The sequence below is a fragment of the Nicotiana attenuata genome, chromosome 6 (genome assembly GCF_001879085.1).
Source record: "Nicotiana attenuata strain UT chromosome 6, NIATTr2, whole genome shotgun sequence".
In the NCBI taxonomy this organism is placed as follows: Eukaryota; Viridiplantae; Streptophyta; class Magnoliopsida; order Solanales; family Solanaceae; genus Nicotiana; species Nicotiana attenuata.
In genome coordinates, this window is record NC_031994.1 from 65,134,780 (window position 1) to 65,153,019 (window position 18,240).

General features: G+C 38.6%; 2 protein-coding genes across 4 annotated transcripts; one reads left to right on the forward strand and one right to left on the reverse strand.

The window, feature by feature from the left end:
* LOC109227115 lies at nucleotides 509–11,184 on the forward strand. Of its 3 annotated transcripts, none has more exons than XM_019392140.1 (8): nucleotides 509–607; nucleotides 990–1,218; nucleotides 1,646–1,747; nucleotides 2,306–5,369; nucleotides 6,165–8,709; nucleotides 9,500–9,954; nucleotides 10,096–10,212; nucleotides 10,434–11,184. In XM_019392140.1, the coding sequence occupies exons 3-8, from the start codon at nucleotides 1,683–1,685 to the stop codon at nucleotides 10,596–10,598; spliced, it is 6,411 nt and encodes a 2,136-aa protein (XP_019247685.1). In that variant the 5' UTR covers nucleotides 509–607; nucleotides 990–1,218; nucleotides 1,646–1,682; the 3' UTR covers nucleotides 10,599–11,184. The 3 variants fall into 3 exon arrangements, with proteins under 3 accessions (XP_019247685.1, XP_019247686.1, XP_019247688.1); XM_019392141.1 differs by having other exon boundaries at nucleotides 990–1,213; XM_019392143.1 differs by lacking the exon at nucleotides 1,646–1,747.
* On the reverse strand, nucleotides 11,347–15,540 carry LOC109227116 (replication factor C subunit 5). The gene is made up of 9 exons (XM_019392144.1): nucleotides 15,281–15,540; nucleotides 14,979–15,195; nucleotides 14,355–14,434; nucleotides 14,109–14,268; nucleotides 13,791–13,872; nucleotides 12,658–12,787; nucleotides 12,490–12,553; nucleotides 12,347–12,415; nucleotides 11,347–11,702 (listed from the first exon to the last, which is right to left on the reverse strand). Exons 1-9 carry the CDS (start codon nucleotides 15,459–15,461, stop codon nucleotides 11,603–11,605), a joined length of 1,083 nt encoding a protein of 360 aa, XP_019247689.1. The 5' UTR covers nucleotides 15,462–15,540; the 3' UTR covers nucleotides 11,347–11,602.

An 18,240-nucleotide genomic window follows, 5' to 3' on the forward strand; every position in this document is an offset into this window, starting at 1 on the left:
TTTGGTTTGTTATGGTAATATTCACAAATTATTGCCAAAAAAAAAAAAGATTACTAATATGTACATCAAGGATATAACATTTTATTGCTATTTTTCTATCTATTTTTTTTATGCCAAATTCAATGCCTTGTACTCGTCATATACCTAAATATTAAGTGTAATTGAACAACAAAAGAAGACTAAAATGTCTATAAATTACATAAAACTATTTCGAAATACATACCATGAAAGAAATGAAGCAAATTTTGAGATTAAAAAAAAATACAGTTAACTATAGCGAGTATCAAAAGGAGAAAAGGTTTGATTGTCAAAGAGAGTTGTTCTACATATATTCAGTTATTTACCAGACATCTATGTATAATATGTTAACTTATCTCATTAATTTCCTTAAAATTTTGAGATAATATATGTATAATTAATTGGTAGCTAGTAAGTTAAAAATGAGGGAAAAATATAGGCGTAAATAAATCACCTCAGGAAAGTGAAAGACACGGAGAGAGAAGAAAAACAGAATACAGAGTCTCTCTCTCTCTCCTATTTTCTCTCTCTACACCTTCCTATCTCACTCCATTGTCGATGTTCTTCTTCAACACTAGAATTTCCCAAGGTAGTTTTTTTACCACTTTTTTCTCGAATATTTTATTTTTTTAATTATTATTTCATGTCTTGAGGAGAATTCATTAAATACAATTTCTTTTCCATTTCATTTGCTAGAAGAATTCTCATTTGCTAGATTGTAGATTCTACAGAAGCTCTTCTTCTCATTCTATCATCCATATCTTTCTTCTTCTTTTTTTCAAATGTTTTCATAATTCGGTTTCAATCTCTATAATTACCACAACATGACCAAATTATATGCATTATAAACATTAATATATGTGAGTTCATTGAATATTTATATATTCATTACCTGCAATTGCATGTATATATATTTTGTTTGAATTGCTGTTGATGCTTTCTACAATTTTGTTTTGGGTTATGCAATGCAGATTTTCTGGCTAAAGCGTTGTTGTACCATTGGTTCACCTGTACAACACCATACGTATATGTAAATAAATATTTCTCTGTATACATATATTTTGTGCATATACGTACATATTATTTATATGTACTTCTTAAATTGAGGGGAAATTTCGGTTCTTTCCTCGTTTTCAACCCTGGAGAGCGAGCAACAGCGGAGCTGAATTTGGCAGCATTATAACAAATTTTGGAGGTGAGGTAAATATGCAAAATTCTTTCTCATATTTTTTTTTCTTTTACCTAGCATTTCCTGGAATTTTTATTTAAGCGTGGCTGTTTGTGTTTTTAATTAAGTAGATTTCTTGAATTTTATGCTAGTGAAATGGTATTTTTGTGGACTAACTGGACTATGTGGGAATTTGGAAATTAATCATTTTCATTATAATAGGAGTGTGAAATTAGAATATTTCTGCATGCAGCAACAAAAATGGAAATTTAATGCTTCTAAAGAGAAAGAGTGATTATGAAATTTTTGGGGTAAGAAATGATTAAGAAATAGCTCTTCTACTTTCTGTTTCCAATGAAGAACTTTTGAGATGATGTATCGACACTTTTCATATTTTGTGCATATAGTAACCAAGCTAAACAAAACGCTTCACTAACACAATGTAGTTACACTTTGTAGGAAACCACCAAAGTATCAAGGTGGAGGCTTGTTGCTAATGTCAAAGTTTTCATTCCCTGAATTAAGGGACAAGAAATTTTCATCCTCTTCTCAGAAGAGCAGGTTTCTTCCTCTCTTTACTGTGTTTCTAGCTGCACTTTTGTAGTTCTTGTGGTTATAGATTTGTTAAAATCAATTTCTATATTTTACCTGGAGAGATAGAACGTATCAGTATCTCGCAGCTGGGCTTTCTAAATTCATCTTTTGTTCCCTTGTATGGAGCTTAGAGCAGAGGTAGATATAGAGTACTTTCGGCACGGAACATAGATTTATGTGTAAAAATCCATTAAAATTGCAAAAAAAATAGTAATTATAAACCCATAAATTTAAACATACAATGGGTTCGGTGCAAAGAACCTTAAAGATTAAACTCATAGAGCTTAAATCTTGGATCCGCCTCTGCCTTAGAGACACCTAGGGTAGAGACACTTTGAGCATCTGGCATATATAGGTGACAAAATTTTATGACCTCTCAGTTAATTTCTCAAAGAAAATTTCACTTCCACATAACTTGGTTTTTTATCCTTTTCCATGAATTTATGAGGCATAATATGAATTATTTTAGAACCTATTGAAAAATATGAGTTATCCAGATAATTCAAGGGTGTTATTTACTTTCAGGGAGTCCAATGAAACTGCAGAAATGGATGATCCGGAAAAGACACTGTCAAGGGTTACTCAACTTATTGATCAGCTGCATGTGAATCAATCATCCGAACACGAAAAAGAACTTACTACAGCACGTCTTCTAGGCATAGCCAAAGCAAGAAAAGAAGCACGATATCTTATTGGTTCACATGGCCAAGCAATGCCACTATTCTTATCAATTCTCAGAAATGGAACTCCTTTGGCAAAAGTCAATGTAGCTTCAACCTTAACTGTATTGTGTAAAGATGAAGACATACGGTTGAAGGTGCTTCTAGGTGGATGTATTCCGCCTCTACTTTCACTTTTGAAGTCAGATTCAGCTGAAGCAAGGAAAGCAGCTGCAGAAGCAATTTTTACGGTGTCATCTAGTGGAGTTTCAGATGATCATATTGGCATGAGTATATTCATTACCGAAGGTGTTGTACCAACTTTGTGGGAGCAGCTGAATCCAAAACAGAAGCAGGACAAAGCAGTGGAAGGATTTCTTATTGGGGCTTTGAGAAATCTTTGTGGTGATAAAGATGGACATTGGAGGACAACATTAGAGGCTGGTGGAGTGGACATTATTGTTAGACTTCTTTCTTCTAATAGTGTTTCCACTCAATCAAATGCAGCTTCTTTATTGGCCCGTATGATGCACGCATTCAGTGATAGCATCCCAAAAGTAATTGATTCTGGAGCAATCAAAACTCTCTTTAGCCTATTAGCTCAGCAAAATGATGTTTCTGTACGTGCCAGCGCAGCTGAGGCTTTAGAGATTCTTACTTCAAAATCAGCCAAAGCAAAGAAAGTTGTTGTTGACTCACAGGGTGTCCCAGTACTTATAGGAGCTGTTATTTCTCCTTCTAAAGAAAGAATGAAAGGTGAGGGAGGAGAGAAACTTCAGCGGCATGCAATACAAGCTTTAGCCAATATATCTGGCGGAATGTCTCCTCTGTTACTATATCTGGGTGAGCTTGCTCAGTCTCCAAGGTTAGCTGCTCCAGTGGCTGATATAATTGGAGCACTTGCTTATGCTCTTATGGTCATTGAGCACAACGCAGAACAAGAACCGTTTGTTGCGACAAAAATTGAGAATATTCTTGCAATGCTCCTAAAGCCACGGGATAATAAGTTGGTTCAGGAACGTCTTCTTGAGGCTATGGCAAGCCTTTATGGCAACGCTTATCTGTCAAAAATGGTCCACCAATCACAATCTAAGAAGGCTCTTATTGGGCTCACGACAATGGCAAGTGGTGATGCACTAGAGTATTTAATACTATCCCTATTACGTTTATGTTGTGATGGAGTGACTGTTTGGGAAGCAATCGGAAAGAGGGAAGGAATTCAGTTACTGATATCACTGCTGGGGTTATCCAGTGAACAGCATCAAGAGTATGCTGTTGAAATGCTTGCAATACTAACTGACCAAATTGACGAGAGCAAGTGGGCAATTACTGCTGCTGGTGGGATTCCACCACTGGTCAAGTTACTAGAAATGGGGTCTCAGAAGGCTAGGGAAGACGCAGCACATATTATTCATAACCTTTGCTGTCATAGTGAAGACATTCGTGCCTGTGTTGGAAGTGCTGGAGCTATACAGGCGTTATTGTGGCTTCTCAAAAATGGTGAATCAAAGGGGCAAGAAGCATCAGCTAGGGCTTTAACAAAGCTAATCACAGAGGCTGATTCAGCTACCACTAATCATTTGTTAGTGTTGCTCCTGGGAGATTCACCAAGCTCAAAGGTCCATGTAACTAAGGTGTTAGGACATGTGCTTACCTTGGCATCTCATAGTGACCTTGTGAATAAAGGTGCTGCTGCTAACCAAGGGCTAATGTCGCTTGTCCAGGTTCTTAATTCCTCAAATGAGAAGACTCAAGTATATGCTGCCTCTGTCCTGGCAGATGTATTTAGCTCTCGACATGATATTTGTGATAGTCTAGCAACAGATGAAGTGGTTAATCCTTGCATGAAACTTCTGGGTAGCAATTCTCCAGCTGTTGCAACACAATCAGCTCGAGCCTTGCGTGCTTTATCCCATCCATCAAAAGCAAAATCTACAAACAAGATGCCTTATATTGCTGAAGGGCATATAAAAACATTAATCAAGCTAGCCAAAACAGCATCCATTGATTCTGCAGCTACCGCAATGGCTGCTTTAGCCAATCTGTTGTCTGATCCAGAGACAGCTGCGCAAGCACTGGATGAAGAGGTTGTTTCAGCTTTGACAAGAGTTTTAGGAGAAGGATCATCAGAAGGTAGGAGAAATGCGGCACGTGCCCTTCATCAGCTGTTGAGCCATTTTCCGGTGGAAGATGTATTCAACGGAAGTGCTCAATGTCGATTTGCTGTTCTTGCTATGGTGGAATCATTAAAGGAGATGAATGTTGATGGCACTGATGCTGCAAATGCTTTAGACGTTATTGCACTTTTGGCTAGGACAAAACAAAGCACAGATTCCACTTACCGTCCATGCACTGCCCTTGCTGAAGTTCCATCTAGTTTAGAGCCTCTTGTACATTGCCTTTGTGAGGGATCTCCCCTTGTCCAAGATAAGGCAATAGAAATTCTATCAAGGCTTTGTGGAGATCAACCGGTTTCTCTGGGTGACCTGTTAGTATCAAAATCAAGGTCTATAGGTGCATTGGCTGATAGAATAATGAATTCTTGCACTTTAGAAGTAAGAGTTGGTGGAACCGCATTGGTCATTTGTGCTGCCAAGGAGCACAAACTTCAGTCAATGAATGCGCTTGATGCATCTGGATACCTGAAACCTCTTATATATGCATTAGTTGACATGATGAAGCAGAACTCTACTTGTTCTTCCCTAGAAATTGAAGTCAGAACCCCTAGGGGCTTCACAGAAAGAACTCCATTTGGAGAAGGAAATGAGTTTGAGGTTCCTGATCCAGCAACGGTTTTGGGAGGTACGGTTGCCCTTTGGTTGCTCTCAATAATTTCATCATTTCAAGTGAAGAACAAATCCAGTGTAGTGGAAGCTGGCGGACTTGAGGCCCTTGCTGACAAGCTTGCAAGACATAGTTCCAATCCACAGGTAGATTTTATACCATTTTGGTGTTCTTGGTGTTTGTTTTTTCATTCCTTTTGGCCCATTTGTGCTGTGTGAATGCCTCTTCTTTAAGATAACTAGAGTTGGTTTTCCACTTTGGGAAATATAAGTTGTTTAGCGTCAACTATTTTTGTCCTTCCAATTTTTGAGCTTTGGGCCTGTTACTTCTTCTATAGGTTGGCTTTTGATAACAGACTCTTTGGCTGTCTGCGCCTATGCGGTCAGCACGATGAAACTGTTTAAAGAAGTCAATAATTCATTTATTTCATTACTTCTGGAATTTTCTCAAAAAACAAAATTTTATTTCACTACTTCTAATCACCTGCCATATTATTCATATAAGAAATGTACACGAAGGAAGTAGTACTGGCTAAGCCGAGTTCCTTTTTTGTAAATCATTATAAGAGCAAAAATATTTGAAATGCAGATTTTCTTCTTCTTTCTATTAGCTTCTCTGTCCTTTTCCTGTTTTCATATTACATTGGATCACCGCATAGTCAATATACTCTTGATGTGTGCTTATCATTAATAACGCCACTGGAGTTGGTAAAATGGAAAACTTTTCCTAGCAACCTTGAATGTTTAAGTTACCCTCTCTTCCGGCACAGAGAGATATCAATGAAAGTTCAGCTAATAAAATCAATAAAAGATGGATAATAAAGGACATTTCTTTGAGTGTCTCCTTTATTCAATTTAGTCTTTTGGAAGTAATGTTGGTTCTCATGATTCGCTTAAAGTTTATATTTGTTCACCGTACTGAAGAGATATTTCTCATGGCAGGCAGAGTATGAAGATGCAGAAGGCATGTGGATCAGTGCACTGCTATTAGCTATATTATTCCAGAATGCGAACATTATATCCTCTCCAACAACCATGCGCATTATACCTTCCCTTGCACTTCTTCTGAAATCAGATGAAATGATTGACCGATTCTTTGCTGCTCAGGCAATAGCCAGTCTTGTTTGTCATCGAAACAAGGGAATAAATCTTACTGTTGCAAATTCAGGTGCAATCACTGGTCTAATAAGCTTGATTGGTCACATTGAAATTGATATGCCAAATCTTGTTGCTCTATCTGAAGAATTTTCATTAGTAAGACAACCCGATCAGGTTTCTCTGGAAGTCCTCTTTGAAATTGAAGAAGTGAGAGTTGGTTCCGCTGCACGCAAAACCATCCCTTTATTGGTAGATCTGTTAAAACCACTTCCAGATAGACCAGGTGCGCCCCCATTAGCTGTTCGTCTCTTGACCCAAATTGCCGATGGTAATGATGCAAATAAATCAATCATGGCAGAAGCTGGCGCACTGGATGCTCTAGCGAAGTACCTATCTTTGAGCCCTCAGGACTTGACTGAGGCAACTATCTCTGAACTACTGAGGATTATATTTAGCAATTCTGATCTTATTCAATATGAAGCAGCAGTTAGTTGTTCTGTTCAACTGATTGCTGTCCTACGTTTGGGGTCAAGGAGTGCAAGGCTGAGTGCTGCGAGGGCTTTAGATGAACTTTTTGATAATGAGAACATTAGAGATTCTGAAGCATCAATTCAAGCAATTCAGCCTTTGGCTGACATGCTTGATACTGCATCAGAAAGTGAACAATATGCTGCCCTTAGTTCCTTGATCAAGTTGACTTCAGGAAATGAATCAAAGGCAGCAGCGATGGCTGATGTAAATGGGAATCCTCTTGAGAGTTTATACAAAATTCTGTCTTCGTCTTCTCCAATGGAATTGAAAAGTGATGCTGCTGAATTATGCTTTGTACTTTTTGGTGATCCAAAAATCAGAGCATTGCCTATTGCTTCTGAATGCTTAGAGCCCCTTGTACTGCTTATGCAATCAGATGTAGAAAGAGCAGTGGAATCAGCTGTTTGTGCTTTCGAGAGGTTGTTGGAAGATGAGCATCAGGTGGAGCTTGCATCAACGTATGAGCTTGTTGATATTCTGGTTCATCTGATTTCCAGATCGAACCATCGGCTCATTGAAGCGAGTATTTTTGCACTTATTAAGCTGGGAAAAGACCGAACTCCACGCAAGTTGGATATGGTGAAAGCAGGAATAATTGAAAATTGTCTTGAGCTACTCCCTACTTCATCCAGTTCCTTGTGCTCCACAATTGCAGAACTCTTCCGTGTCTTGACAAATAGTAGTGCTATTTCGAGAAGTCCATCTGCCGCAAAAATCATAGAACCTCTCTTTACGGTTTTGCAGCGGTCGGATTTTGGATTGTGGGGACAGCACAGCGCTTTGCAAACTCTAGTAAATATTCTAGAGAAGCCACAGTGTCTTGCAACTCTAAAACTTACTCCCAGCCAGGTCATTGAACCTCTGATTTCCTTTCTTGAATCCCCAGCTCAAGCCATCCAGCAGCTTGGGACTGAATTGCTATCCCATCTCCTTGCCCAAGAGCATTTTAAGCAAGATATAACAACAAAAAATGCAGTAGTGCCCCTTGTGCAGCTCGCAGGCATTGGCATTTTGAATTTACAGCAGACAGCAATTAGTGCTTTGGAAAGTATCTCGTTAAGCTGGCCAAAGGAAGTTGCTGATGCAGGTGGCATTTTTGAGCTTGCAAAGATTATCGTTCAAGATGACCCACAACCTCCTGATACATTATGGGAGTCAGCAGCTATGATTCTCTGCAATGTCCTACGGTCTAACTCTGATTACTACTTCAAGGTTCCCCTGGTGGTTCTTGTAAAGATGCTGTATTCAACAGCTGAGAGCACTGTTACTCTTGCACTTAATGCTCTGATAGTTCATGAAAAGAATGAGTTATCAAGTGGTGAACTCATGGCTGAAGCTGGTGCTGTAGATGCTCTTCTAGATCTGCTAAGATCTCACCAGTTTGAAGAAGCATCAGCAGGACTGCTTGAAGCTCTATTCAACAACGTCCGAATACGGGAATTGAAGGTATCTAAGTATGCAATAGCACCTCTGTCACAATATTTGCTAGATCCACAGACTGAATCGCAATCCGGAAGGCTTCTTGCTGCTCTGTCACTTGGTGATCTCTCCCAGCATGAAGGACTTGCTAGAGCAAGCGATTCTGTCTCTGCCTGTCGAGCACTAATAAGTTTGCTTAAAGATCAACCAACGGAAGAAATGAAAATGGTGGCAATTTGTGCATTGCAAAATTTTGTCATGCACAGTCGAACCAACAGGAGAGCTGTGGCAGAAGCGGGTGGAATATTAGTAGTTCAAGAACTGCTTCAATCCCCTAATTCAGAAATTTCAGGGCAGGCAGCTCTGCTCATAAGATTTTTGTTCTCAAATCACACACTTAAGGACTATGCATCAAATGAACTCATCAGATCTTTGACAGGTACTTTGCTTATTAAATAAACTATTTATTTCCTTTTTTCATTCAATGATTCTTTGAAGCATGTATACATGTCACCAGTTGTGTCGAATACATTAACATGAGTAGCAAATAGAATTGCACAGGAAACTTATCAGGACCTACTTGAGATGAACATCATATGCGACTGCTTAACACCAGAAAGAGTCTATAAATCTAATCCTGTGTAACCATATTTTTCCCAAGGATGTGAAACTTTTTATATCTTTTGATTCAAGTGTCCCTTCAAGTTGGAGTTCCATTCAAGCCCATACAAAAAGTTAAAGCTTCTCAGCATCACCTAGGAAGTGATCAATAGGCCATTTATAAGTTGGCTTTCCAAGATCGAGGACCATCATGAGATTGTCGGAGCGTGAAACTAATAATGCTACTCAGTCTGCTTAACCCTTTTTACTACTTCAAAGGACAGCACAACTGCCAAAAAAAATTTAAGAACAGGAGAAAATAGACCTGAAACCGAGAGCTACAGGACAAAATAAACCAATCTATGAAAATAACTAGATGTATGATGTTTTCTAGGCGTTGTATTTGTTCCCATGCTATACTTTTACATCTAACATTTCAACTGACACAGTAAATCAGTCTGATTCATGAATGACACATCAATTTCCAAGTTTAATTGTCCAGATAACTCAACCTACACTTTTTGTTCTGTTCTTATCATTCCTTATGTTCTAGTTCAGTCATGGACAGCTGTACAAGTGTTTCTTTGCCAGCTTACCGCCTAAAACATTTGCAATACATTGGTATGCAGCTGCGCTAGAGAAGGAAGCCTGTGCCACAGCAACTACTAATGAAGAGATCTTGACGAGCATTTATAATATATTTTCTAATTTTCCCAAGCTCCAAATTTCTGAAGCTGCGACCCTTTGTATCCCTCATCTGGTGGCAGCATTGAAATCTGGTAGTGAGGCTGCTCAGGATTCAGTGTTGACCACATTATGCTTACTCAAACAATCCTGGTCAACCATGCCAATTGATGTGTCAAAATCTCAAGCAATGGTTGCAGCTGAAGCGATTCCCATCCTACAAATGATGATAAAAACTTGCCCACACGGTTTCCATGAAAGAGCAGACAGCCTGCTACATTGCTTACCAGGTTGTTTGACCGTCACCATCAAGCGTGCAAGCAATCTAAGACATGTCATGGGAGGAACAAATGCTTTTTGTCGATTGACTATCGGCAATTGTCCAGCACGACAAACCAAGGTAATGAGTCAGCATTGTAATTGTTGTTGAAATAAAAGGTTTTTGCTATTCGTCAAATTTGAAGTGTTAACAGAGAAGTTTTTTTTCAGTTTGAAATTCTAATGCGATACACTTCATTTTAACAATCTGGTATATTATCAGGTAGTGAGTCGCAATACATCCCCCGAATGGAACGAAGGATTCACATGGGCCTTTGACATTCCACCGAAGGGACAAAAGTTGCACATCTTGTGCAAAAGCAAAGCTACTTTTGGAAAGGTATTTAGTTTTATTTACGGAGTGTCCTAAATTTAGAACATCCAATTCAACTCCAACTACAATGTGCAATAAGGTCTGATTGTACTACTACTAATAGTTGAAAACGAAGATATGCAAAAAGCAGCAAATAAATACTCTTACGAAAATTTCTGCAGCTCTCAGTAGGACGAGATGAGTGCAACCAATCTCTCACAATTTTGACATAAATTGCTATTTTTCAGACTACGCTTGGCACTGTAACGATTCAAATTGATAAAGTTGTGAGTGAAGGCATACACAGTGGTGTTTTCAGCCTCAGCCATGACCGCGACAAGGATGGCTCCTCCCAGACTCTAGATGTTGAGATTACCTGGTCCAATAGGACGTCTAATGAAAGTGTGAAGTGAACCAAGACAGATATTATGCGACTTAAGGCCCCGTTTCAGAGCTGGACATGGCAACCCCTCGATAGAGCATCAAGAGAAGTTGTACAATTCCATGGTGAGCATTAAGAGATGTTATATGATCCCATAACGAACAACAATCTCTTTGCATCACAGGCTAATGCAAGAAAACATGGATATCTGCTGAAGGTTCAGTTTTGTAGTACTGAAAGCATTACTGCCCCTGGTGTTAAAAACTTCCAGATATTTGTGACAGAAAAAGAAGTCAAGGGAGAAGTTCTCGTGGCACAATGTTAAGTCTTGGCTGTTTGAGCTCCACGTCGTACAGATTATCTTGTAGCTCTTAGCAGAGTATATAAATATTAAAAGAGATCTTGAAAAGAAAGCACCATCCGTTTTGGCTCACAAATCTATTGCTTTAATGGTCATTGTACATCCCAGCATCGCATTTACCAAAGCAAACCTACTGCAAGAGCCAAAGCTTGGTCCTAGAACAGATATGCTGGATTTCCAAAATGGTTCACGGGTTTCATTTTTTTCCTCTTTTCTTCCGTACGAGTCTTTCAAGCAACAGTATATTCTTTCATCACTATATGCGCTCACACAATATGGAATATGGTCATTTTCCACTTTAGGGTTAGCGACAAAATGGAATATGAAATGTTCCCCATGTAAAGTTAGCAAGGCTCCACCCAAAGCACAAATTATCTAGACAGCATTGCACGGAATATACAAGCACAGACTATACAAGTTAAACGGAAAAACAAATTAAACCTCATAACGCAGCAAAGCTTGTAAATAAATTAGCTAGCATACAAGAACGCCTAAGCACTTGTCTGCACAGTCAGCACCAGTAAAACATTTGCTCTTTACATCTGGAGGAACTTTTCCACCGTACTACCTCAAGAAGCTTTAAACCTACGCTCTCAATATTTTGCGTGGGGAAAATCTTAAAACATCACAAATTTTTCAGCCGATAGAGCAAACCACCAGGTTGTCCAGCACAATTACTTCGCAGCTGCAACAAGTGCAGATCTTGCTCGTGTAAAAGCAGCAATCAGTGATCCAAGCTGCAACTTATCATTGCAACCAAAAGTCAACCTATACCTGCGAACCGGAAAATGCATTTACTTACACAGTGCTGTAGGATAACCTAAGGAACATAATTCAATTAATTTTTTTGACAAGGAAATTCAATTAAATTCCCAACAAAGACGGCGGACGAAAAGAATAAGGACATTAAGCCCATCTTCAAGAAGGGGATATTTAACATGTCAAAATAAATAACTACTTAAAAGGAATAGAAACTGTTCACAGTGCTTTTATAAAACTATTATGTACTCCCATTAATTTTTAATATAAAACCACTGAAGACTACTTTTTCCCGGACAATGATGACTATTTTTGGCGGATAATTCTTTCTAAAAGCAAACAGGTTTTTTCACTCCTTTTTTTTGCTGCAGGGGAGTGAGTGACCAGTGGGGGTTGAGACAGGCTCAATGCACCATTCTGAAGCCAGAGAATCCATAATAGTAGGTCGCCTGGTTAAAGAAATATCCAATTTCATCTTATGTAGCATAATAATTTAGCTACAAGTTCCACAGATAAACTTGGTCGACATTACAAGTGGGAGTAAATGAGAAAATTGACCCTAAGCTAGCCTTCAATTCTATAGATCCACCGGCAATGCTAGTCTAGCACAAGGCAAAGGCAATAAACAATCAAAAAGAAAGAGGACCTGGGATACATACTCAATATTAGCCATCTCATTGATCAGCTGAACCCGAACATTTGGCGGCATCTTAATTTTGAAGACAAACCTGATGTTTATATGAGCACAGGTGAGCTAAACCAAATAATTGTTACTGAAGAGCCAAAAAATATGTGAACTTACATGGTTACTTCTCTCACGATATCCACCAGAGCCAATCCTTTTCTTGTCTTGATTTCTGATATTCCTATTAACAATTATTTACAAAAATAAGTTAACAGGCTTCAACGGACCAAACGACAGACAGATAAAATGGACCAAAGTACAGATAGAATGGACTCATTGGAATACGTTTGCAACTGATAGCAAAGGGTTCATTCAGAAGCCAGTAAGAGATCTGCTCAATGTCCTTTGGCAATGGGTTTCCAGTGCACAGATACACAGCTTCTTCTGTAATCTGCTGAGAAGCCATGTGCGTTGACTGCATAAAGCTGAAAGTTAATGACAGTGAATCCTAAAACAAATAATAGTCCACTTGCCTGAAGAGAAACGAACTAAATAGTTGCTTAAAAAATTTCTTGCATGGGATTAATAGCACATCGAACACCTTACAGTTTTCCAAAAACAGTCTCCCATTTTTCTGAGTCAGTATAACAAACCCCTCCACCAATGTGTATATGGTATATCAATGCCAATCAAGAGCTAGACTGATTCAATATCGTTAGTAAATGATGTAGTTGCAGTTAATCTAAGTACTAGAGATACATATTAATTTTCCTGCATGCCCGAAACAATATTATAGGTACGACTTCTTTCTTTCACCAAGAACGTTCTCCTCCAGACAACTAACAGAGCATAACGTCCTCCTCACTGAAATCAACTGATAAAAAGTATATTGGAAACAATTTCATATGTTAAAAAGGACATTAAACAAGCAAGAACCCCACCCCCAATCACCATAATTAGCTCACTGCAGGTGTCACCTCTAGTCTCTAGACTCTATCATGGCCTAACAAGTCATCCTAAACTAGCCTCAAGCATAACATTACAAGATAGACCTCGAGGAAAAGCTCAAGTAATGGGTATAAGTAACTATAAACTCTCACTTCTTACATACATGAATAAGGTACAAGGAGTTACTTTTTGCCCTAGAGTTCTCCACATGGCACAGGCCCAAATGTAGGCTTGGTGAATTGAAGCTAATAAATTTTTGTCTCATTTATAACTGCATGAAGATTAACAGCATCCCAAACAACCTTTCCTTCTCTTTTTTTCCCCTTTTACCTATAGCTCCAGAACTCCTTTTCTTTTCTTTTTTTCTCTTTATGTGGTGGAAAGTGCGGTGCAAGCAAGATTAGGGGAGAGCGAAATTTCTACCAGAAGATTGCAAGAAGAAAACAAATTAACTGATTTCTAATGTGAAATCTCCGGCCACAATAATTCAAAGCTACATATAACCAAGAAAAAAGATGAGGTGTTTGGACCTGCAGAATGTTTAAAGCTTTTCGCATATCACCATTGCTCAGTCGTACAAGTGCCTTTAAACCACCCTCAGGGACATCAAGCCTATAACAAGACAATGTGTTACATTAACAAAAGAACAAAATGGTTGCCTATGCTAAATAGAGCAGAAAGTATCTATGCCCTATTTTCAGAATATTTCCAATCACTACGGCAGTCACCCACCACAGAAGAATACAAGGTCACTTTTACATTACCAACTTTCCAAAGGAACTGAGCAACATGAAGTAACGCAGAATATTATAGCAATTAGTTGACTTCAAAGATAAAATGGAACTCACCTTTCAGCCTCAATAACATGTTTCAGCCGCTCAGATACATGAACTGCATCAAGTGGAGCAAACCTAAACCGTGTACATCGTGATTGTAGGGCAGGAATAACCTTATTGACATTGTTGCATATCAGTGCAAACCTAGTGTTTCTTGTATATTTCTCAATAACTGCAAAGGAAATTATCCCACAACAATCAGCTTTGCAAGAATAACACAGATATTAAGTTCACCATGAGGAAGGGGTTGTTTCTTGCCTCGACGCAGGGCAAACTGTGCATCCTTTGTCATTGCATCTGCCTCATCCAATAGTACTAGCTTCACTGCTGACTTAGCACTAAATGAAGACAAAAATCAAGCTCAAATTTACTTCCCTCAAAAGTAAAATTGACGCCTTAACTCATTTGCTATATGTCCCATTTTTTCATCTTTTAGTCTCACAAAAATTCCACATATGCAACGAGAAATAATGTGATAACACCACAAGTCTGAGTGGAGGCCAAATTGGTAACGTGATGTGCCTATACACAGTGGCAGATCCAGTATTTGAACTTATGGGTTATAGTTCAAAATTCTACCACAACCGCTTTGATTTAGTGGGTTCCAAAATCTATTATTTGTACTTATTTAGTGAACTTGTTAATGCATATGCGGGTCTGCCCTAAAATTACAGGGTTCAAATGAATTCATAATTTCTACTCTACATCCGCCCATGCCTATACATGTATATAGGTACTCAGAGTTGAATGCTAAATTGTTCACCAAATCTTAATAGGACAAATTCTGTAAGTAATTGCTAACCAAGTAAAAGACCACTAAAAGTTGCACCACCATTCAAATACCAAAAGGAAAAAAGTTAAGGGATCAAAGAGGAATTTTACCCAAAGGAGATGCTCTGAGTACTAGCAAAATCCTGAATCTGCTGGCGCACCACGTCAATCCCACGATCATCAGATGCATTCAGCTCCAAAACCATATTGTGTATCTGAGACCCATATAGCTTCCGCGCAAGCGCGAGAATTGTAGATGTCTTTCCAGTTCCAGGAGGTCCATATAGCAGCAAATGCGGCAACCTATTACCACTCGCTAGCCTATCAACTTTTCCCAAAAAAAAACATCAATTACGAAATTCCATTCAGTCCAAAATACTAATAATTCGCAGAGATTAAGAAACGTAACGTACTGGTTTCAACTATATCGCGATGAGCAGCGACGTCGGAGAGGGACTGAGGACGAAACTTTTCGACCCAAGGAACTGCTTTCGGGTCAGCTGTTGAGCCTGAAAAGATTATGTTTTTACCCTTGTTTGGTTTCGGGTCGATTTTGTCGTCGTCGATATCCATTAACGAGATTGGCTCCGACATTTTCAGTTTTGCTTCAGTTCTCTCACTCTTCCTTAAACCCTAGGATTTTATTTCAAGAACAAATGAACAGTGTTGATATTTGGACCGTCGGGTCAAGTTATTGGCGCCAATTAGTTTATTTCTTTTTCTTTTTCTTTTTTTCTCCCGAGGCGCCAATGAGTTTTTGAAGGACTTGCCTTAAAAAAATCTGAGGAAAAAAAATCATTTATGTTATGAAATAAACGCAATAAAATCTAAATAAGAAACAGCGATAGAAAAAATTAGTTTTTTACTTTTTCTGGTGTGTCTTCCATTGACATTTACGTAACCTTTTATAGGCATAAAATATGAAGACTTACTATTGTAAAATAGTACATGGGATGAACATAAAAGTATGAGAATCCATTAATAAGTTATTCGTACACATGGGGATCCATATCAACAAATTATTCATAACACTCCCCTTGAATGCCCATGTAAAAATAATATTCCTCATTAAGAACTTACTAGGAGAAAATCAGTTGGGAAGTACATAGTTATTTATAATATACATTGCTTGTTGCCTCGTTAAAAAAATTACCAGAAAAACTCAGTGGGAGGACAAAATCTTGGTTAAGGAAAAAAGTGCAGTGCGTAGTTACTCCCCTGATGAAAACATTACTTAATGTCTCGAATATAAAGCATTTCAATCTTGTATATCAGCTTCTCAAATATTGAGGTTGGTAATACCTTAGTGAATAAATCCACAAAACTATCACTTGAACAAACGTATTAAACATCTATTTCACCATTCTTTTGAAGATAATGAGTGAAAAATAATTTTGGTAAAATGTGTTTTGTTCCATCTCCTTTGATATATTCTTTTTCAGTTGAGTTATGCATGCAGCATTGTCTTCATACAATGTTGTTGGAATATTCCCTTTCGAAGAAAGACCATATGTTTCATGAATGTGTTGGGTTATTGATCTCAACCAAACGCATTCTCGACTTGCTTCATGAATTGCTATTATCTCAGCATGATTTTAAGAAGTAGCAACCACAATTTGTTTCGTTGAATGCCATGATATGGTTGTACCTCCACCTATAAATAAATAGCCTAACTGATATCGACCTTTTTGTGGATCTGACAAATATCTTGCATCTGCATAACTAATCAATGATGACTTGGATTCATTTGAATAAAATAAACCTTCAATAGTCCCTTTGAGGAATGCAAATATATGCTTAATGTCATTCCAGTGTCTTTGTGTTGGGAAAGAACTAAATCTTGCTAACAAGCTTACTGAGAAAGTTATATTTGGTCGAGAATTATTGGCAAGATACACTAATATCCCAATTGCATTAAAATATGGTATTTCAGCACCAAGAAGCTCTTCATCATTTTTATGAGGTCAGAATGGATCTTTATTTATGTTAAGTGATCTCACAACCACCGGGGTACTCAATCGATGTGTTTTATCCATATAGAATCTCTTTAAGATATTTTGAGTGGATGTTGAATGATGGACAAAATTTTATCTTTCATATCCTCAATTTGTAGACCAAGAAAAAAAATTGTCTTTATGATAAGTGTGGATTTTAACCAATTATTAGTAGCTTCTTGCTTTAGTTTTAGTCCAAAAGTGTTGATTTTTGTTCCCAAAACTAATGAAATTACGTAAATTGCTGAAATATTGGATAATTGAACAACGAAGAAATCTAACTCCAGAAGGAGTGTTTCGGCTCATAAGGCAGGAAGGTGTGCAGCAAGCCAAAAGTGCGGTCCGTAAAAGAAAGTGCGGACCGAAGAATTACTTATGCGAACGCAAATCGACTACCTGAAGCTATGAGGAGGATTGGAAAAGCACGGACCGCACACAATTTGTGTGGCCGCAAGATATGGCCGCACTGACAAGAATTTAAAAAGTTCATAGAGTGTGCAAAATGACCAAATGTGAAGCATTTTCCAAAAGTGCAGCCGCAGAAGGAAAAGTGCGGCCGCAGAAGCTGAATTGCAACCGCAAACTGAATTATGCGATTGTAGAAATCCTCCACCTACAGAGCTAAGGAAAGTGCGGACCGTACATAGAATTGTGCGTCCATAGAACCTCCCGAAGAACATTTTTTGTCAGCAAATTTTGGGCCACTATAAATAGATGGGAAACACTTTTATAGGGCAAGTTTTATAGTTTTTAGTGTTGTAACCGTTATACTTTACTACTTTGGGCAATTTATGATCAATGTGGGTGCCCTGATGTCGGCCAACATCTCTTTGGTAGCGTAGCAGATTAACACAACTTACCCCTACCCCATCACTATTACAAAGTACCTCACTGATGCAAAGGTAGAGCCCTTTCCATTTGATATGAAGGTGAAGCCAAAGAAGCCGTATGAGTGGTACTCACTGCAGGATCCGACCAACCCGAAGAAGAGTGCTCAACCTTGTACTACTACAGGCCAGTCTGATGAGCCGATAGTGGTAGTTTCCGATACAGCTGATATTCCATCTACATCAGTTGAGCCCTCCACCAGTGCAACAGTGATGCCTCCGCCACCATCTTCAGCTCCGTCCACAACTCCTCCCGCAGCTCCCAGGGCAATCCCTACTCCGATTCTGAGGCCGGTGCCCATTCCTACATGCCCATTTTTTGCTTTGCGAGTCTCCCAAACATTGGCGAGTCTCAACAACTGGATGGAGGCAGCTACTTCAAAGCTGTTTGAGATATCTAGTACTGTTGAAGGGCAGTCTTCCACACAGGCACTGCATGATTCTACTGAGCTTGATGAGAAGCTGCGCAAGATTCTGGACAACCAGAAGTTG

Excerpts from the sequence above, each read along its gene's own strand:
- LOC109227115 (XM_019392140.1), top strand. The coding sequence starts at position 1,683 with ATGTCAAAGTTTTCATTCCCTGAATTAAGGGACAAGAAATTTTCATCC. Across the intron at positions 1,748-2,305 it reads TCCTCTTCTCAGAAGAGCAG|GGAGTCCAATGAAACTGCAG; the intron begins GTTTCTTCCTCT and ends ATTTACTTTCAG. Across the intron at positions 8,710-9,499 it reads ACTCATCAGATCTTTGACAG|CTGCGCTAGAGAAGGAAGCC; the intron begins GTACTTTGCTTA and ends ATTGGTATGCAG.
- LOC109227116 (XM_019392144.1), bottom strand. The coding sequence starts at position 15,461 with ATGTCGGAGCCAATCTCGTTAATGGATATCGACGACGACAAAATCGAC. Across the intron at positions 12,554-12,657 it reads CTTTGCTATCAGTTGCAAAC|GAATATCAGAAATCAAGACA; the intron begins GTATTCCAATGA and ends AATTGTTAATAG. Across the intron at positions 11,703-12,346 it reads AATGAGATGGCTAATATTGA|GTATAGGTTGACTTTTGGTT; the intron begins GTATGTATCCCA and ends TCCGGTTCGCAG.